Raw genomic sequence first — 22,346 nt, forward strand, 5'->3', positions numbered from 1 at the left:
AAAGGGGCTGCACTTCAGTCCCACACTCCTGATCTTCGGGCACCCTGTGCGGAGGGGAGCGGGTAGGTCCGAGGGCCTCCTCGTAGGACTGCTCCTGGGCACGGCCAAGGGTGCCATCAGCCGGTCCAGGCAGCGGGCGGTCGAGGGGGTCGTTCAGCCAGACTGCCTGCCTCTCTTCCGCGCATACATCCGGTCCAGGGTGTCCTTGGAGATGGAGCACGCGGTGTCCACCGGTACGCTCGCGGCCTTCCGCGAGTGGTGGGCACTGGAGGGACTGGAGTGCATCATCGCCCGGCAACCGAATTTTAATTTGATTTTATGTTAAGTTAATTTGGTTTAATTGCCGTTGCTTTTAGTGTCCCCCTCCCCTTTTATAGGGGGCACTTGGAGAAAAAAAATGTTTTTTGTGCCCAAAAAAAATACCATTTAAAAAAAAAAGGCATTGTAAATGTTGGTGTTTCCCCCAGATCGGGGGGCACGGTTTAATGTTTTTTGTTTACTCCTAAAAGAGTTTCATGCACAAGGACCCCCAGGCCCCTCTGTACCACAGCATGTTGTAATTTCTCCCCATTCAAATAATATTCCCTTTTACTGTTTTTTTTTTCCCAAAGTGGATGACCTCACATTTTCTGACATTGTATTCCATCTGCCAAACCTTAGCCCATTCGCTTAACCTATCTAAATCTCTTTGCAGCCTCTCTGTGTCCTCGAACAACCTGCTTTCCCACTAATATTTGTGTCATCTGCAAATTTTGTTACACTACACTCTGTCCCCTCTTCCAGGACATCTATGTCTATTGTAAACAGCACCGATCCCTGTGGCACACCACTAACCACCGATTTCCAACCCGAAAAGGACCCATTTATCCCGACTCTCTGCTTTCTGTTAGCTAGCCAATTCTCTATCCATGCTAATACATTTCCTCTGACTCTGAATACCTTTATCTTCTGCAGTGTGTGGCACCTTATCGAATGCCTTTTGGAAATCTAAATACACCATATCCATCGGTACACCTCTATCCACCATGCTCGTTATATCCTCAAAGAATTCCAGTAAATTAGTTAAACATGATTTCCCCTTCATGAATCCATGCTGCGTCTGCTTGATTGCACTATTCCTATCTAAATGTCTTACTATTTCTTTCTTAATGATAGCTTCAAGCATTTTCCCCACTACAGATGTTAAACTAACCGGCCTATAGTTACCTGCCTTTTGTCTGCCCCCTTTTTTAAACAGGGGCGTTACATTAGCTGCTTTCCAATCCGCTGGTACCTCCCCAGAGTCTAGAGAATTTTGGTAGATTATAACTAATGCATCTGTTATAACTTCCGTCATCTCTTAATACCCTAGGATGCATTTCATCAGGACCAGGGGGACTTGTCTACCTTGTCCCATTAGCCTGTCCAGCACTACCCCCCCCCCCCCCCCCCAGTGATCGTGATTGTCTCAAGGTCCTCCCTTCCCACATTCCCGTGACCAGCAATTTTTGGCATGGTTTTTGTGTCTTCCACTGTGAAGACCGAAGCAAAATAATTGTTTAAGGTCTCGGCCATTTCCACATTTCCCATTATTAAATTCCCCGTCTCATCTTCTAAGGGACCAACATTTACTTTAGTCACTCTTTTCCATTTTATATATCGGTAAAAGCTTTTACTATCTGTTTATGTTTTGCGCAAGTTTACTTTCGTAATCTATCTTTCCTTTCTTTATTGATTTCTTAGTCATTCTTTGCTGTCGTTTAAAATTTTCCCAATCTGCTGGGTTCTCACTAACCTTGGCCACCTTCTACGCATTGGTTTTTAATTTGATACTCTCCTTTATTTCCTTGGTTATCCACGGCTGGTTATCCCTTCTCTTACCGCCCTTTTTCACTGGAATATATTTTTGTTGAGCACTATGAAAGAGCTCCTTGAAAGTCCTCCACTGTTCCTCAATTGTGCCATCGTTTAGTCTGTGTTTCCAGTCTACTTTAGCCAACTCTGCCCTCATCCCACTGTAGTCCCCTTTGTTTAAGCATAGTACGCTCGTTTGAGACACTACTTCCTCACCCTCAATCTGTATTACAAATTCAACCATACTGTGATCACTCATTCCTAGAGGATCTTTTACTAGGAGATCGTTTATTATTCCTGTCTCATTACACAGGACCAGCTCTAAGATAGCTTGCTCCCTTGTAGGTTCTGTAATATACTGTTCTAAGAAACAATCCCGTATGCATTCCATGAATTCCTCCTCAAGGCTACCCCGTGCGATTTTGATTTGACCAATCGATATGTAGGTTAAAATCCCCCATGATTACTGCCGTTCCTTTTTCACATGCCTCCATTATTCCCTTGATTATTGCCTGCCCCACCGTGAAGTTATTATTTGGGGGCCTATAAACTACGCCCACCAGTGACTATTTCCCCTTACTATCTTTAATCTCCACCCACAATGATTCAACATTTTGTTCATTTAGAGCCAATATCGTCTCTCTCAACTGACCTGATATCATCATTTATTAACAGAGCTACCCCACCTCCTTTCCCTTCTTGTCTATCTTTCAGAATTGTCAGATAACCCTGTATGTTTAATTCCCAGTCTTGGCCACCCTGCAACCACGTTTCTTTAATGGCCTCCAAATCATACCCATTTGTAATGATTTGTGCCGTCAACTCATTTACTTTATTTCGAATGCTGCGTGCGTTTAGGTAGAGTGTTTTAATACTAGTTTTTAAACCATGATTTTTAGTTTTGACCTTTCCTGCAGCCCCTTTATATTCATACATATTGTCCCTTCCTATCACCTTGTGGTTTACACTTGCCCTAGTGCTACTCTGCTCTGTTGCCTCCTGCCTTTTGCATTCTTTCTTGGGGTCCTGTTCATCTGAGCTCTCACCCACACTAACTAGCTCAGAGCCCTCTCCTGGATTCCGAATACTCCTTGCATTGAGGCACCGAGCTTTCATGCTTGCCTTTTTATTACACTTTGACCCTTTAAACTTTTGCTGTACAGTGGCCCTTTTTGTTTTTTGCCTTTGGTTTCTCTGCCCTCCACTTTTACTCATCTCCTTTCTGTCTTTTGCTTTTGTCTCCATTTTGTTTCCCTCTGTCTCTCTGCATTGGTTCCCACCCCCCTGCCATATTAGTTTAACTCCTCCTCAATGACACTACCAAACACTCCCCCTAGGACATTGGTTCCGGTCCTGCCCAGGTGCAGACCGTCAGGTTTGTACTAGTCCCATCTCCCCCAGAACTGGTTCCAATGCCCCAGGAATTTTAATCCCTCCCTGCTGCACCACTGCTCAAGCCATGTATTCATCTGAGCTATCCTGCGATTCCTACTCTGACTAGCACATGGCACTGGTAGCAATCCCGAGATTACTACTTTTGAGGTCCTACGTTTTAATTTAGCTCCTAGCTCCTTAAATTCGTCTCGTAGGATTTTTTTTAACCAATGTGCACCATGACAACTGGCTGTTCACCCTCCCTTTTCAGAATGTCCTGCGCCCGCTCCGAGACATCCTTGATCCTTGCACCAGGGAGGCAACATACCATCCTGGAGTCTCGATTGCGGCTGCAAAAACGCCTATCTATTCCCCTTACAATTGAATCCCCTATCACTATCGCTCTCCCACTCTTTTTCCTGCCCTCCTGTGCAGCAGAGCCAGCCATGGTGCCATGAACTTGGCTGCTGCTGCTCTCCCCTGATGAGTCATCCCCCTCAACAGTACTCAAAGCGGTGTACCTGTTTTGCAGGGGGATGACCGCAGGGGACCCCTGCACTACCTTCCTTGCACTGCTCTTCCTGCTGGTCTTCCATTCCCTAACTAGCTGTGGACCCTTCACCTGCGGTAAGACCAACTCTCCATGTGCTACTCACGTCCTTCTCAGCATCGTGGATGCTCCAGAGTAAATCCACCCTCGGCTCCAATTCCGCAACGCATCCCTGATTTCCCACATAGTACAGGAGGAGCATAACACTTGTCCGAGCTCGCCTGCCATGACTTAACCCTTAGATTAACTTAAATTGGCAACAACAGTGCTAAAAGTTGCTCACTGATATAGAAGAGAAGGATGCTAGGAGGCTGCAGGGTGACTTGGACAAGTTAGGTGAATGGGTAAATGCATGGCAGATGCAGTATAATGTGGATAAGTGTGAGGTTATCCACTTTGGTGGCAAAAACAGGAAGGCAGATTATTATCTGAATGGTGACACATTAGTAAAAGGGCAGGTGCAATGAGACCTGGGTGTCATGGTACATCAGTAATTGAAAGTAGGCATGCAGGTACAGCAGGCAGTAAAGAAAGCAAATGGCATGCTGACCTTCATAGCGAGGGGATTTGAGTATAGGAGCAGGGAATCGTGGTACAGGGCCTTGGTGAGAACACCTTGCGTATTATGTGCAGTTTTGGTCTCCTAATCTGAGGAAGGACTTTCATGCTATTGAGGGAGTGCAGCGAAGGTTCACCAAACTGATTCCCGGGATGGCAGGACTGACCTATTAAAGACTGGATCGACAAGGCTTATATTCACTGGAATTTAGAAGAATGAGAGAGGATCTCCTAGAAACATATAAAATTCTGACTGGATTGGCAGGTTAGATGCAGGAAGAATGTTCCCGATGTTGGAAGTCCAGAACCAGGAGTCACAGCCTAAGGATAAGGGGTAAACCATTTACGACCGAGATGAGGAGAAACTTCTTCACTCAGAATTGTGAACCTGTGGAATTCTCTACCACAGAAAGTTGTTGAGGCCAGTTTGTTAGATATATTCAAAAGGGAGTTAGATGTGGCCCTTATGGCTAAAGGGGTATGGAGACAAAGCAGAAATGGGGTACTGAAGTTGCATGATCAACCATGATCATATTGAATGGTGGTGCAGGCTTGAAGGGCTGAATGGCCTACTCCTGCACCTACTTTCTATGTTTCTATGTAAACCCTCCCCAACAGCACTGGCAAACCTCCCCGTGAGGATATTGGTTTTGGCCCTATTGAGGTGCAAGCCATCCAGCTTTTTCAGGTCCCATTACCCCCAGAACCGGTCCCAATGTCCCACTAATCTGACGCATTCCCTCCTGCACCATCTCTCCAGCCGCACATTCATCTGCTCTATCCTCTTATACTCGCTCGCACATGGCACCAGGTGTAATCCGGAGATTACAACCTTTGAGGTCCTGCTCTTTAATCTCTTTCCATGTTTCCTAAAATCTGTATGCAGGACCTCATCCCTCTTTCTACCTAGATCATTGGTACCAATATTGACCACGACCTCTGGTTGTTTACCCTCTTCCGCCCCACACCCCCCAGAACTTTCTGCAGCCACTCTTGACATCCTTATACCTAGCACCAGGGAAGTAGCATACCATCCTGGAGTCCAGTCTGTGGCTGCAGAAACTCCTGTCTGCTGCCCTAACTCTTGAATCCCCTACCACTATTGCTTTCCCACTCTTCTTCCTCCCCCGTACAGCTGAGCCACCTGTGGACTTGGCTCTGGCTGTACACTCCAGAGGAACCATCGCCCTCATCAGTACTCCCAACAGAATAATGATTGGAGAGCGAAATGTACTCTAGGAACTCCTGCACTACCTGCCTGGTCCTCCTCTCCTATTTGGCGGTCACCCATTTCCTCTCTGCCTCTTGCAGGGTGACCACCTCCTGAAACGTGCTATCCAACTAAGCTCTCAGCTTCACGGATGCACCAGAGTGACGCCAGCAGCTGCTCAAGCTCCGAAGCCTGGAGCTCACTTCCAGCTAACGACACTTCCTGCACATGCCTCTATTTAATAGACTATGAATTTACTTAACATAAATAAACTTAGCTGTTTTTTTTTAAAAAAACATTAACAGCTGCTACTCCCAATTAGCTCCTTCTCTTGTGCTGATATCACACTTTGAAATTCTGCATGTGTTGAGTTGCTTTGGTCCCTCTCTGGTCTGCTGACTCTGCTGTCTGGCCTCCTCTACAGTGCTCTTTATCTTTATCTTGCTCTCACTCCCAGCTCTGGCCCCATTCAGGCCTGCTGCCTCCTTCCAACATGCCTCCACTTCCGACCTATCTGGGATTCCAGACATCAAATTTGCCCCACTGTCTGTAGTGCAGCTTGCTGATTTTCCAATTAATGTTTTATGGTTAGATGATTTTTAATTAAAATTTAAGTGCCATATCAAATTGAGTGTGTAAAATTAATCTTTGTATTTTTCAGTGCCTCTAATTAACTCTAGAATCATAATTCATATGGCGTTTAGTTTGTCGGTATTAGAAATCTTGGTTGGAATTTATAGCAAATGTATAACTGCATAGTATTCCATATCTGAATAATTTTTTAACCTCTGCTTTTCTCAAGGGATTGCTGGCCTATTTATGATCGGAAAATGGCTGCATGCTTTAGAAAAGTGTGCTTTGAGTGGATAAAGAAAGTTGCAGTAAGTAATTAAACAAAATAATCAAACTGTAAAAGATGGGATGTATTATATGGTTGAGTCCAGGTTAATGTGATTTGTGGTGGGGGGTTGTTGGGACATCATGATGCTAAGGGCGTTATGACTGCGTGTGTTGGGCTCAATACATTGGGCCCAAGTTTCGGGCCGCGCCTAGAACGGCGCAGCCCCGACCTGGACGCCCGTTTTTCGCGCCACAAAATGCGCCTTAAAAAAAAAAACTTCCAGATTCTCCGGCTCCATGCTGGTCATCTGGCCCTCGGCGCGGCGCAGCACGAGCTGTAGGGGGCGGAGCTAGGTCCCTGCGCTGAAAACAGTGCCGGGACCTCTGCACATGCGCGCTACAGTGGGCACGCATGTGCAGTAGCTCCAGGCGCCCAAAACTGTGTGGGAGGGGCCCGAAGCATGCAGCCCCTAGCCCTGGCCGAATGGCCTCACTGGGGCTGCGTGCATAAGGCTCCTCCCACGCCCAGCTCCCGCTTCCTCCCGACCCGACTCGACTCCTGCTTCCCCGGACCCGACCCGAACCGACTGACCGCCCACCCACCACCCCCCGACCCGACCCGCGCTCCCCCTTCTCTTTTTTACCCCCTCCCTCCTCCACCTCCACCTCCCCCGACACACACAGACAGTGAGCGACACACTGGGGGGTGGAGGGGGCCTGATGCTGCAGTCGGTAAGTAGACAATGTAACTTTTATTATTTCTTCTTGATTTTTTTTTGATTGATTAATGGCTCTTTATTTGTAAAACTGAAGTGTTTAATGTTTGTAAACTTCCCTTTAAACCCTTCCCCCATTCCCTACGCCTGATTTGTAACCTACGCTTGAAGTGTAGACAAAGTTTTTTTCGAGCGTACAAAAATCTTCACTTACTCCATTCTAAGTTAGTTTGGAGTAAGTTTTCACTGCCAAAACTTTGAAAACCAGCATAAGTGGCCGGACACGCCCCCTTTTGGAAAAGAATTCTGTTCCAAAGTGAAACTGTTCTAACTGACTAGAACTGGAGCAAATTAAATGGCGAGAATTAGAATTTCTACGATACTCCGTTCTACACCAGTTGCTCCAAAAAATCAGGAGCAACTGAGGCTGAAACTTGGGCCCATTAGTGCTTTTTTTGTATGTTTGTGTACTCTTAACCTCCTCCGTTTACTCTTCTGTTCTTGATTGGGTTATTGCCTCAAATCCATGTCCGTCTTCCCCACAACTCTGTCTGAACCTCTCCAATCCGGTTTCTGTCTCTGTTAAAGCACTGAAATGGACCTTATCAAAGTCACAAATTATAATTCACCCAACTCGACCTCACCACCACCTGTCTCGATCCCTCCACTGCCTTCGACTTGACATGCCACTTGCCCAACATCCAGTATTGCAGGAGAAAAAATTTCCTTCAATTAAATATTGGGAACACTCAAATCAGTGCCTTCAGCCCCTGCCACAAGCTCTGTTCCTAGGCATCGATTACATCCCCCTCCCTGGCTACTGTCTGAGGCTGAACCAGACTTGTTTGCAACCTCTGCGTCCCATTTGACCCTGATCTGAGCTACTGATCCCGTATCCTTTCCATCACCAAGACAGTTTATTTCCACACCTAATATTGCCCATCTCCTGCCTCAGCTCATCTGCTTCTGAAATCCTCATCCATGCCTTTGTTACCTCGAGACTTGACTGTTCCAATGACCTCCTGGTCTGCCTCCCACCTTTATGGAGCACCTTCCATAAACTTGAACTAAGCCAAAACTGCTGCCCGTATCTGAACCTGTTTACCCATCACTCCTGTGCTTGCTGACCTACATTGACTCCTGTTCAGCAATGCCTCTGTTTTTTAAAAAAAAAAATTTAATTCTCAACCTTATTATCTCATCCCTCCACGGTCTTGCCCCTCCCTATCTCTTCCAGCCTTACAACCCTCTGCGTTCCTCCAATTCTCTCCTCTTGCACGTCCCCTGTTTTCTTTGCTGTGCCATAGAGACTTGTCAAACCTGTTGATGCAACCCTGCCAGCAGCAGTAAGTATGAAAATCTGGAAAAAAAAAAAGTAAAGTTTTTATTTTTTTACTTTTCCCCCCCCCCCCCCACCCCTGTGATTTGATAGATAAGGGTCTTGTGAAATCCCCAAAGCATTCACCCCCCCTCCCCTCCAAGATGCCTCTCGCAGCGCTCCCTACCCCGGACTAAAATTGGCGACACTTGTGTTTTTGCGCTGCAAATACTTGTGCAACACCCCAGCCTCGCGCGCCCCCCCCCTAGCCTGACATAAAGGACAAAAGTTCGGGCTAAAAACAGTAGTGCAGCGCAAATGGTAAATTTCACGTATCGCTACAGTTTTCACCGAAAAGCCAAAAATCCGGCCCAATGTATTTAATGAAATGAGTGCAGTACAATGTTCTGAAGCCGCCTTAATATTAAAAACTAAAATTCTCACTGGGGGAGAGGGAGAAGAGAGACAATATCTGGGTCACTGCCCTTTTGCAACAGGTCCCTTTCATATGCCATTATTTAAGGCCCTGTGAACTGTTCTTTCTTTTTCCCTCATTAACTCGGGGCACGTGGAAAAGGCTTTTTTTAAAAGCCTACGGGATTCTAGGATTTCTAACCAGGCAGAGAATACAAAAGCAAAGCAGTTGTGCTAAACATTTTATAAATCATCTAGTTAGGCCCCAGCTGGAATATTGTCCAATTCTGGACACCACACTTTATGATGTCAAGCCCTTCGAGAGGATGTAGAGAAGGTTTACTAGAATGGTACCAGGAATGTGGGACATCAGTTACGTGGAGAGACTAGAGAAGCTGGGATTTTTCTTCTGAAACAAAGAAGGTTAAGGAAAGATTTAACAGAGCTGTTCAATATTAAGAGTTTTGATAGAATAAATACAGTTTTCAGTGGCAGAAGGATCAGTAAGCAGGGGATGCAGATTTAAGTTAATTGGCAAAAGAACCAGAGGCGAAATTATTTTATGCAATAAGTTATGATCTGAAATGCACTACCTAAAATTGGTGGTAGAAGTAGATTCAATAGTAACTTTCAAAAATGGAATTGGATAAATACTTTGAAGGGGGGAAAATTTGCAGGGCTATTGGGAAAGGCAGGTGAGAGCGACTAGTTGGATAGCTCTTTCAAACCGCCAGTACAGGCATGATGGGTTGAATGGTGGCCTCCTTTGCTGTATCATTCTATAATTCCAACTACAATTTTGTGTGGGTTATTATCGGCACACATTTCTCCTTAGAAGAACATAAGAAATAGGAACAGCAGTAGGCCATACGGCCCCTCGAGCCTGCTCTGTCATTCAATAAGATCATGGCTGATCTGATCATGCACTCAGCTCCACTTCCCTGCTCGCTCCCCATAACCCCTTATCCCCTTATCGTTTAAGAAACTCTCTATTTCTGTCTTAAATTTATTCAATGTCCCAGCTTCCACACTGCTCTAAGGCAGCGAAATTCCACAGATTTACAGCCCTCAGAGGAAATTTCTCATCTGTTTTAAATGGGTGGCCCCTTATTCTAAGATCATGCCCTCTAGTTCTAGTCTCCCTGATCAGTGGAAACAGCCTCTCTGCATCCACCTTGTCAAGCCCCTTAATCTTGTATGTTTCGATAAGATCACCTCTCATTCTTCTGAATTCCAATCAGTAGAAGGCCCAACCTACTCAACCTTTCCTCATAAGTCAACCCCCTCATCCCCGGAATCAACCTTGTGAACCTTCTCTGAACTGCCTCCAAAGCAAGTATATCCTTTTGTAAATATGGAAACCAAAACTGCATGCAGTATTCCAGGTGTGGCCTCACCAACACCCTGTACAACTGTAGAAAGACTGCCCTGCTTTTATACTCCATTCCCTTTGCAATAAAGGTCATGTTCATGTTTCAGTGTAGTTTGCTTTTTAAGGAGTTTTGTAAAAGCCGTCTTGTGTTTTCAGTTACCATTTTACCCCTTGTTGTACCATTTTTCTCTCTTCTGCAGACATCAACTCTTTTGGCGTTAGGATCTGTAAGCTGAATGTCCTCTTATACCTTGCCCAAGTGACAATGCTTGATGTGAGCTTAGACAGTGGTTGTTACACTACATGACCACTGGGAATATTCAAGCCAAAACCAAACCTGACCTCTCCCAGTGTCCATGCATACACTTCTGGCGCAAGTTGCTGCAAAGCAGAAAAACGGGAGCAAGAACACTGACCCGTTCCTCCTCCCCACCCTTCACGATTGTGAGATAATTACAGATGAGCAAGGCTTGTGTTCAGCCCATCTTAATTTATCCATTCAGAGTGATCCTAATGTATTCTCATTGTAGCAAAATGTTTCTTGAATGGCTCCAGGGTTTCTACCTCCATAGAATCCTAGAAATCTACAGCACAGAAGGAGGCCGTTAGGCCCATCATGTCTGCACCGGCTGAGCTATCCAGCCTAATGCCACTTTCCAACTCTTGATCTGTAACCCTGTAGGTTATGATACTTCAAATGCATACCAAATACTTCTTAAATATGATGAGGATTTCTGCCTCTACCACCCTTTCAGGTGATATGCTCCAGACCCCCACTGCCCTCTGAGTGAAAAACATTCTCCTGCACTCCTCTCATCCTTATACAAATTACTTTTAAGTCTATGCCCCTTAGTTATTGACCTTCCTGCTCAGGGGATTAGGTGCTTCCTATCCACGCTATTTAGGCCCCATATAATTTATACACCTCAATTAAGTGTCTTTCCAGCTCCTCTGTTCCAAAGAAAACAGCCCAGCCTATCCTCTTAAATCTCTTCTGTACCCATTCTAGTGCAATTGCATCTTTCCTGTAATGTGATGACCAGAGCTGTGTGTTATCATCATAGGCAGCCCCTCAAAGTGAGGATGATTTGCTTCCACACCAAAAAGGGATTAGTTCACAGGTGTTTTAATGAAGAACCTAAAATTCCAGATCCCAAACTACATCGTGAAGAGTGGAAGATGCCTGTGCATGGATTTTTTAAATGTGTGGTGGCTGTTGCACACCAGCCACCACGTGGGCTTGACAGAGCTAGGTCTTGGTCCAATGGCAAGGATTACCCAAGACTAACTGGAGACCAGCTCTGCTGCACAGACTGAGTGCGAGCGCACATATCGCAGTGTGGGCTGGCCTACGCTGCCCATAGGCCCCCTCCTCTTCTGGGCCCCAGATTCACGCCTCTCCTGGGCCCCGGTCACTTCCCTCTACGGACTCTTGCCGGTCCATCGCCCCTCCTGCTGTGCCTGCCTGCACTGCAATCAACAACCTGGCTTCGTAGCCGTCTCCCTCCTCCAGCACGTGCTGCTCCCTGTAGTGATATACTGCCGTATGCACTATATGGTAGTACTCTATCTGTGGCCTAAGTAGTCTGTTGTACAGTTCTAGCATAACCTCTGCTCTTGTATTCTCTGCCTCGACTAATAAAGGAAAGTATCCCAAATGCCGCCATAACCACCTGTCCTACCTCAGGGATCTGGTCATTTTTTAAATATTTGTTCACTTGATGTGGGCGTCACTGCGGAAACCAGCATTTATTGCCCATTCTTAATTACCTTTTGAGAAGGTGGTGGTGAGCTGCTGCCTTGACAACTGAGTGGCTTGCAAGGCCATTTCAGAGGGCAGTTAAGAATCAACCACATTGCTGTGGGTCTGGAGTCACATAGGCCAGACTGAGAGTTAAGGACGGCAGATTTCCTACCCTAGAAGACATTAGTGACCAGATGGGTTTTTATGACAATCCAGCAGTTTCATTACTGATACTAGCATTCTTTAATTCCTAATTTATTTAATTAATTGAATTTGAATTGCCTAGCTGCCCTGGTGGGATTTGAACTCTTGTCTCGGATTATTAGTCCAGGCCTCTGGATTATGAGTCCAGTAACATAACCACAATGCTACTGTTCCTGTCTAAGTACTCCAAGGACCCTCTTTCCCTCTGCATTTCTCAGTATCATACCATTTATTGTGTATTCCCTTGCCTTGCTAGACCTCCCCAAATGCATTACCTCTCCTCTCTGGATTGAATTCCATTTGCCACCTTACTTCCCATCCCATTGATATCTTCCTGCAGTCTTCAGCTATCTTCCTCACTATCAACCACAAGACCAATTTTTGTCTCCTCTGCAAACTTCTTAATCATGCCCCCTACATTGAAGTCTAAATCTTTGATATACCACAAACAAGGGACCTAGTACTGAGCCATGTGGAACATCACGAGAAACAGCTTTCCTGTTGTAAAAACACCCATTGACCATTATTCTTTGTTTCCTGCCACTGATTCAACTTGCCACTGTCCCTCAGATCACATGGACTTTTACTTTTTGCTCCACCTACCATGTCGGATCTTCTCAAAGGCCTTGCTAAAATCCATGTAAACTACATCAAATGCACTACCCTCATTGACACTCCATGTTACCTCCTCAGAAAATTCAATCTAGTCAGACACAACTTTCCCTGAACAAAACCATGTCCTTGATTGATCTGTGATTTTCTAAATGAAGATTTATCCTGTGCCTCAAGTTTTTCCCAAAAAATTTCCCACCACTGAGGATTGACCTACAATTACTCAATCTATCCATTTCTCGTTTTAAACAATGGCATGACGTTTGCAGTCCTCCAGTCATCTGGCACCATGCCTGTAGCCAGAGAGGATTGGAACATGATGGGCAAAGCCTCTGCTATTTCCTCCCTTGCCTCAACAGCCTGGGATACAATTCATCCCGGCCTGGCGATTTATCTACTTTCAAAGTTGCTCAACCTCTTAATACCTCCTCTCTCCCTGTTTATCCCATCTAATGTCATACTCCTCCTCCTTAACTCTGTCTGCATCGTCTCTCTTGTCAAGACAAATGCAAAGTATTCAATAAGAACCATACCCATGTCTTCTGTCTCCACGCATAGGTTATCTTTTTGGTCTCTAATAGGCCCTACTCTTAGTTATTCTCTATGTATTTGTAAAAATCTTTGGGTCTTCTTTGATTTCACTTGGCAATATTTTTTCATGTCTGTCATTGCTTTCCTAATTTTTTTTTATACTCCATGGCTTTCTGTCGTATTGTGTTCTTTGTATCTGATCTAAGCTTCTCTCTTTTTTGCCTTATCCTACCCTGTACGCTCCTTGACATCTAAGGGGCTCCAGATTTTGCTAAATCGCATCTCGGCTTTGTAAAATTGGCCTTTCCCCAATTGAGAACTTTTACACCTGGTCTATCTTTGTCCTTTTCTGTAACTATGCTAAATCTAATTGAATTATGATCACTACTGTACCACCAAAATGCTCACCCACAAATACCTGCCCAGCTTCGGTCCCTGAATTGTGGTGGTGGAAGGAAGAAAGAACTGTTTTGTCAAATGATCTGGCTTCATGGACCAGCAGGTCTTTTCCTTCCTGTCAATTTCATATGTTTGGATGTTCTCAAATTTCATCTGCCATTGTTTTGCCCAATTGCATACCTTGTCTAACTTGCTCTAATTTTGAATCTGCTGCTTCTGATTCTACTGCCCCTCAGACGCACGCACACATTTGTGAGCATTGTGATACTGCCACTTGGGTTTTAAATCGTCAAATAGCACCAGTCATTTCTCCACCACTTGTGTAGCACTATGGGCTCTTCACGCCATAGATGAATTTGTCTCATATGTCTAATGTTTGAAAGACCCACCCGATCAAGAGAAGGCATCCAATATTGCAGCACGAGATCATTCAGCTTATCATGCCTGTGCTGGCTCTTTGAAAGGGCTATCCAATTAGTCCCACTTTCCTGCTTTTTCCCCCCACAGGTCTGCATTTTTTTTCCCATTTAAATGTTTATCCAATTCCCTTTTGCCAGATCATCACTCGCTGCATTTATTTAAAATAGAAAATCTCCTCATCTCTTTTGGCAATTATCTTAAATCGATGTCTTCTGGCTACTCAATCTGCCAGTGGAAAATTTTTAATTTATTTGATCAAGACCCAAGTTATTTTGAACCTCTTAAATGTCCCCATAACCTTCTGTTGGCAAGAATATGCAAAATGTATTGGTCTCTGTAGAAAGTGACGTTGAATGCTCCGTTCCCTCACTTCTGTCAGGAACAGAATTGGGTTCAATTGAGGACTGCTCTTGGGAGCGCTCCTTTTTTTTCCAAAAAAAAAAAATCTGATTGGGTGACATTGGTTGCTAGCTGGGCTCAAGATATTGGGTCTTCTGGATTCATGGAATGATATCCAGTTGTAGTCACAAAGCTACTCATTCCCAGATTTTTCTACAAAAGTTAAATAGTATGGATGCTGGAAATCTGGGGGGGGGGGGAATGGAAATATTAATACTAAAATCGGGTGTGGTTGATGAAGAAAGCTGCGGACTGCAGGAAGATATCAATCAGGTGGGCAAGGCAGTGGCAAATGGAATTTAATCCGGAGAATTGTGAGGTAATGCATTTGTGGAGGGCTAACAAGGACAGGGACTACATATTAAATAGTAGGACACTTGAGAAGTGTAGAGGAACAAAGGGATCTTGGAGTGCATGTCCACAGATCCCTGAAGGTAGCAGGCCAGGTAGATAAGGGGGGGGTTATGCTTGAACTGTATAAAATGTTGTTTAGGCCATAGCTGGAGTACTGCGTGCAGTTCTGGTCGCTGCATTACAGGAAGGACATTATTATATTAGAAAGGGTGCAGAGGAGATTTACGAGGATGTTGCCGGGAGTGGAGAATCTTAGCCTATCCAATCTATCCTCATAGCTATGGTTGTTTTCTTTGGAACAGAGGAGGCTGAGGGGAGACCTCAAATTGAGGGGCCGAGATATAGTGTATAGACAGGGCCTATTTCCCTTAGCAGAGGGATCAACAACCAGGGGTCATAAATTTAAAGTAATTGGTAGAAGGTTTAGAGGAGTTTTCAGGGGAAATTTCTTCACGGAGGGTTGTGGGGGTCTGGAACTCGCTGTCCGAAAGGGTGGTAGAGGCAGAAACCCTCCACATTTTAAAAAGTACTTGGATGTGCACTTGAAGTGCTGTAACCTGCAGGGTTATGGATCTGGAGCTGGAAAGTGGAATTAGACTGGATAGCCTCTTGTTGGCTGGCATGGACACGATGGGCCAAAATGGCCTCCTTCCATGCTGCAAACTTCTGATTGGAAATACTCGGGTCAGGCAGCAGCTGGAGAGCGAGGAAAAAGAATTAACGTTTCAGATCAATGACCTTTATGTCGGAACTAGAAGTTGATTTAACAGTTTATAAGCAAGAACAGAGGGAGGAGAGGAAAGAACAAAAGGGAAGGTCATCATAGGCTAGGACTCATTAAATGACACAGGATGGTGCAAGGGGATAGTAATGGAACAAGTGAAGAACAAAAGATGCGTCTAGATGAGCTGTAAATGGCAATATCAGGACCTGCTATCTAAGAAAAAATGGGAGCTGTGGTTATGATCTGAAGTTTTTGAACTCTATGTTGAGCTGCAATTTGCCTGATTGAAAGAGATTATGCTGTTCCTCGAGCTTGTATTGAGCTCCATTGGAACAGTGTAAATGGCAGAGGACAGAGAATTAAAATGGCAAGTGATTGGAAGCTTAGGGTCACGTTTGCAGACTGAATGGAGGTGTTCTGCAAAATGGAAAGTGGGATTAGGCTGACGCGGACACAATAGGCTGAAATGGCCGCCTTCCGTGCTATAAATTTCCAAGATTCTATCTGCGTTTGGTCTCCCAAATGTAGAGGAGACTTGTGAGCAGTGAATACTGTATATTAAATTGAATTGCTGTTTCTACTGGAAGGAGTGTTTGGGATCCTAGATGATTGGAAGGGAGGAGCTAAAAGAGTAGGTGTTGCATCTCCTGTGTTTGCACAGGAGGGTGCTGTGGAAGGGTTGTTGTGAATGATTTGAAGAGTGGACCAGGGAACGGTCCCTTGGAGTAATGATAAGGGAGACGACTGTCTTTGGTGGTGGCATTGCGCTGGATGATCTGATGAATGTGGAGGCTGGTGGGGTGGAAGGTGAGAACAAAGGGAGCTCTATCTTAGTTCTGGAAGCGAATGGAAGGGGTGAGGGCAGAAGTGCAGGAAATGTAATGGACACGGTCAAGAGTCCTGTCAACCACAGCAACGGGCAATCTTTGCTTGAGGAGAAAGGAAGACCTATCTGAAACACTGGTGCAGAAGGTAGCATCGTCTAAACAGATGCAACAGAGAAACTAAGAATGGAATGTTTCTAACTGTCTAATCCTTACGCATAGCAAAAGCCTCGGTGACGAATGCGCTAATCTGTTGACTGCTTGTGAGATAACTGCCACTGGTTCGGAAATCTCCAATACCTGGTGTCATTGATCTGTTGACCATGATGCAACTTACTTTGAGCTTTTTTTAAATTTAAAAAAAAATAACTCCGATTATATCAGTCTTTTGCTAGTAGAACCTCTGACTGGCAATTCAGTGCTGTTTAAGAGTATATCCATGGTTCTATTTCCCTATAGGAGAATGACCATATGAAATTAAACTGTACTCATAGAATGAATATAATATAATCTCTTAAATGAGGAATGTTTTTCAACTTCACTTTTTTTTGTTAATCTCTCCTTTTTAAGGATGAAGTTGGAAACAGTTTTCCTCAAGTTGTGGCTTCTTTCTTTCATTCTCCTGGAGGTCCTAAATTTATTAATCTCATGTACTATTTTGCAAAATATGTGGTTATGCACCTGTTTAATGAACAAGTTGAAAGTAAGTGCATTTTCTTGGCTAATCTTTTGGAATAACCTCACTTCAGTATTCAAATCATTGACTTGTATTAATGAATTATAAATTTTCTTTGAATATAATGGTTGGTTCTTTGTAATATGTATGTAGGAATGGAATTTAAAATAACATTTTAGACTAAAAGCCAATCTATTTAGTTCTGATCTACCTTGCCAAGGGAATGGGCTGCAGACTGTTTCACATTTACTGCACCATAGTCGCTGGAGAAATAACACCAGCGATGTCTCCGCAAGATCCTGCAAATCCCATGGGAGGACAAACATTAGCATCCTCATCCAGGCCAGCATTGAAGCACTGGCCACGCTTGATCAGCTCAGCTGGGCAGGCCACATAGTCCGCATGGCAGACACGAGACTCCCAAAGCAAGCGCTCTACTCTGAACTCGTCCACGGCAAACGAGCCAAAGGCGGGCAGAGGAAACGTTACAAGAACACCCTCAAAGCCTCCTTGATAAAGTGCGACATCCCCACTGACACCTGGGGAGTCCTTGGCTAGAGACCGCCCTAAGTGGAGGAAGTGCATTCGGGAGGACGCTGTACTCCTCTAGTATCGTTGCCGAGAGCATGCAAAAATCAAGCGCAGGCAGCGGAAGGAGCGTGTGGCAAACCAGGCTCCCTGCCCACCCTTTCCCTCAATGACTATCTGTCCGACCTGTGACAGACTGTGGTTCTCTTATCGAACTGTACAGTCACCTAAGAACTCATGCTAAGAATGGAAGCAAGTCTTCCTCGATTCTGAGGGACTGCCTATGATGATGATGAGTTGCTGCAATATGTAGAGTTAATGCAGAATAACTGGTATTCCTCCTTTTTGGGAAAAGTGCCTGCCCTCTGCTTGTTGCACCTCTTGATTTTATGGCACATTGGTAACATTTTGTGTAGATACTACAGCCAAGGTTCTGTATTCATGGTATTAGTGGATTTGGCGTGCTTAACTGTTGAATTGATTTTCAGATAAGTAATCTTCAAACTCATAACTTGGGTATTTATTTTAGTTTCCACATTGTGTTGCTCGGGTGATGTTTCTGAATTACAAACCTATTGGATATAGCTTTCCTCCATCTAAACCTGCAACATTAAACTAATGGACCAGATTTTTAACTACATTTTTATGAAAGTGATGGCGTTAGCAATGATGAGCATAACTTTTAATCATGCCATCAAGCCAGAAATGTGACACTTTCTGTCACCATTATTCTTGAATCGGTGAGTGGAGGGAGCTTTTCTCTGCATCTGATGTGATTAAATTGCTACCTCCAAAGAGTACGTCACTGCACCAGTGTAACACTGGTTTCCTACCTTGGCTATCCTTCTAGAGAGAAAGAGACCATTTGTTCTGAGTTTGTGGACAGTGTATGTTGTGTACTTGTGATTATGAGGAGCTTGGAATTAAACTATAGCTTCTATTTGTGAGATGTGACCCCATCTAGTCAGTCTGGACTGGATTTGAATATAGATCAGGGTTTTTTTTAAAACTGTTCACTCTAATGTTTTTTTTTAAAAAGCTCTATTTTGCCTGAATGGAACTTCATTTTTTTTTAAAGAATTATATAAAATTTGACGGCACAGAAACAGGTCATTTGGCCCAATTGGTTTAATGCCAGTGTTTAGCTCCATGAGCCTCCTCCCACCTGACTTGATCTCACCCGACTAGCATATCCTTTTTTTTTTCTTTCTCTATCATGTACTTATCTAGCTTGCCCTTAAATACATCTTTGCTGATTGCCTCAACCACACTTTTTCTCTGTCCAATCTTTCTTTACCCCTCTCTTTCTGTACTGGTTTAACTGTAAATTAACCCTATTTCCATCGTCATTCCTTATCTTTAAATCTAATTGGAAGCAAGATACTATTGTCCCAGATGCCCCGTTGCACTTGCCACTCGGTCATCAGCTCACATTTCCAGCAAGTTATGGCACTATTTCAAGTTGAAGGGCGAGAGAAAGGTCGAACGGCATATGTTGCACAATGCCTTGCTTCAGCAAGATTTGGCCCAATGTATCTAACTGTGGTGTGTTTGTCACTGGAGATCACCAGTGAATAAGTTGAAGCACTATCTGATGGCAAAAGATGGCTATTGCATCATTGATTAATTCTGAATCTGTTTAATTTTTTTAAAAAATTGACTACTTTTATTCTACAGCCTAAAACTTGAGATTTTAGATGTGTATACTTTAAAAGCAGGGTTGGGGAGTATTGTGGGTAATTTACTTAAACAAAATGTGAGGGGCTTCTTGAGCAGAGGAAATGTGAAATTGGGTGCAGGGAAAGTTTTGAGTATATTGTGATTTTGATACGTTTTGTAAAGTTTGGTCACTATTAGTTATAACAGGAATGAGATGGAGGGATGCAAACACTACTATAGATGGTAATAGATTACAAGTCTTAAGCTCACTTCTTCATGGGTTGCTGGGGATAGAGATCACTGGAGGAAGCCAATGATGAATTAGAGATGAACTTTTGTGATATCTGTTAGATTTGACATTAAACTAGGGAGGAAGAAAGTCAATATGCTCAAACTATACTGTAAAGGGGTGATGTAAACATCAAAATAAGAAACCTTGCTAATTAGGGATTCCATCGGGTTTGCAGAAGTTTAAAAATTAATATCGTAAATGTGTTTCCTAGGGCTGGAGTTAAGTATATTTAAAGGGTACTTTGCAATATGCCAAATTACCACACAAATTGACAAAGTCAATGTAATAGTCTGCCATATAATTTTTATATAGGACTAGTTTGGACTTGAGATGTCAGATTTTAAATCATAAGGAATAATTTGTCTGTTTTATGATGATCCAGGATTCCTTTTACAGGATGGGTGTTGGATTCAATTGGGAATACATGAGATGATAACCAAGATAATAGACTTGGTCGTGTGCTGCAGGACCTAATCTATCTGGAAATTATGTTGTCTATATTTGACTTGCCAACCAGAAAATATTCAAAGGGCTTGTATCTTTTGATTTTTATCTAGCTCCATTCCTACAATACTTGTTTCAAAACTCTGGAGCTATTTAACTGCAGTATAGTTCTATTGCATTGATTCAAATGTCTTGTACCGCATTAAAAAAATTCACAATACTTGAAACAATAGATTCAACCTTTTGTGGAAGAAGGGAATTTGTGATGTAAGCAGTATAATGAACACCATTGAAAAGTTTTCCATGTAATTGGAAAATCTTAGTTCTTATTAAAATTTAGCACTTCTAATTTAAGAGATGCAAATGGTTTATGCCATATATTTGATGCTTGCTCTGCTTTGAAGGAGAGTTTACTGTGCATGTATGGGATTTTTCTACTACTATAAATATTAGAGCTAAACATCTGGTATTAAATGAATTACTAATATTGTTTCTAATGTTTTTTCTCTCCCCATCCCCCTTCCTGCACGGTTAACAAATAAGATGGTACCTGGAAACCTATCGAAATGAGAGGAAGACCACAAAATTCCCATTTAGCAGCAATGAAAAGTTGCATTGCAGGCAATCTGTTTTTAGAAGGAATTCAGAAGGAAGCTTTTGTCGTTGGAGAATATAAAACCAGGGAAGAGTGAGTATATTTGGGTGTCTGAATTTTACAATGTGCAAAGTTATATATTTATACCATGAAGCTTAAGGGTGTACCAGAGTGCTCTGTTCCCCTAGAGAAGCTGTTCCAGCATAGATGCGACACTAGATTCTAACCGATAGCGTGGAACATTGCCTAGGTATGTCCTTTATTTATTTTTTTAAAGCCCATTACTACCCCATTGGCCACCGCCCAAAGAATAGTAAAGTGATGGAAGGAGTCATCAATATTGCTGTTGAGTAAGCACTCAACAATATTTTACTCATTGCTCAATTAGGGTTCTGGTAAAACCACTTGGCACCAGACCCCATCACTGTCTTGTTCCAGACATTGCCATGAGCTAAATAGCAGCTATTGAGAGCAGCTGCCCTCAAAGCCTATTCATCTATGTGGCTAAAGTCAAGATTGCAATGAAATTCTCGTCTGGATGGGTGCAGCCACAACACCCTAGAAGCTCTGACCATCCAGGACGAATCAGTTTGCTTGGTTGGTGTCCTTGCCATTGGATTTAATATGTATCCTCTCCTCCATTGGCGCATTGCGGTTGGAGTATGTTGAGTCTAAATAATGCATTGTGGCAACTTGCCAAGTTAACTTTAACAGCACTTACTGCACCTTCTTGGTTGCAGAGGTCACAAGTAGCTATCGTCTTACCAACTTCCTCTACATTCCGCTTCAAGTCATACACCATGCTGACTTTGTGTATAACAGATAGTAGGAATAAATGGATCATTTTTGGATTGGCAGACTAATGTGGGGTACCACAAGGATCAGTGCTTGAACCTCAGCTATTCACAATCTAGATCAATAATTTGGATGAGGGGGCCAAATGTAATATTCATATTTGCTGATCCATTCCCACCTAATTTTATAAGTTGTGCAGAGGCTGCAAGGGGATATAGACAGGCTAAGTGAATGGGCAAGAACATGGCAAATGGAATATAATGTGGAGAAATGTGAAATTAGTCACTTTGGTAGGAAAAATAGAAAAGCAAGTTTTTTTTAAATGGTGAGATTGGGAAATGTTGGTGTTCAGAGGGACCTGGGTATCCTTGTACACAGATCACACAGTTAAAATGCAGGTACAGCAAACAATTAGGAAAGCAAATTATATATTGGCCTTTGTTACAAAAGGATTTGAGTACAAGAGTGAAGATGTCTTACTGCAATTAAATAGGGCCTTGGTGAGACCGTACCTGTAGTATTGTGTACAGTTTTGGTCTCCTTACCCAAGGAAAGAAATACTTGCCATAGAGGGAGTGCAACAAAAGTTCACCAGATTGATTTCTGGGATGGGGGGATTGTCCTATGAGAGAGATTGAGTAGACTAGGCCTATATTCTCTAGCGTTTAGAAGAATGCGATGATCTCATTGAAACATGCAAAATTTTTGCAGGGCTTGACAGGGTAGATGCAGGGAGGATGTTTCCTCTGGCTGGGGAGTCTAGAACCAGGGCTCACAGTCTCCGAATAAGGAGTTGGCCATTTAGAACTGAAATAAGGAGAAATGTCTTCACTGAGGGTGGTGAATCTTTGGAATTCTCTACCACAGAGGGCTGTTGATGCTCAGTTGTTGAGTATATTTAAGGCAGAGATCGATAGATTTTTGGATATTATGGGGATAGCGAAGTTTAAGTGGCAGATCA

General features: G+C 43.5%; 1 protein-coding gene across 3 annotated transcripts in view; it reads left to right on the plus strand.

The window, feature by feature from the left end:
* haus6 (HAUS augmin-like complex, subunit 6) overlaps window positions 1-22,346 on the plus strand; it is a 105,307-nt gene that overhangs the window by 41,314 nt on the left and 41,647 nt on the right. For 2 of the 3 annotated variants that reach the window (XM_070886448.1, XM_070886457.1), the window contains 3 exons: window positions 6,328-6,406; window positions 16,967-17,099; window positions 20,539-20,683. In XM_070886448.1, coding sequence (XP_070742549.1) covers window positions 6,328-6,406; window positions 16,967-17,099; window positions 20,539-20,683 — 357 coding nt within the window. Of the gene's footprint in view, window positions 1-6,325; window positions 6,407-16,966; window positions 17,100-20,538; window positions 20,684-22,346 lie in introns of those variants that run through there. The other variant, XM_070886466.1, reaches the window with a different exon arrangement.

Source organism: Pristiophorus japonicus, chromosome 1 (assembly GCF_044704955.1).
Source record: "Pristiophorus japonicus isolate sPriJap1 chromosome 1, sPriJap1.hap1, whole genome shotgun sequence".
Classification (NCBI taxonomy): domain Eukaryota; kingdom Metazoa; phylum Chordata; class Chondrichthyes; family Pristiophoridae; genus Pristiophorus; species Pristiophorus japonicus.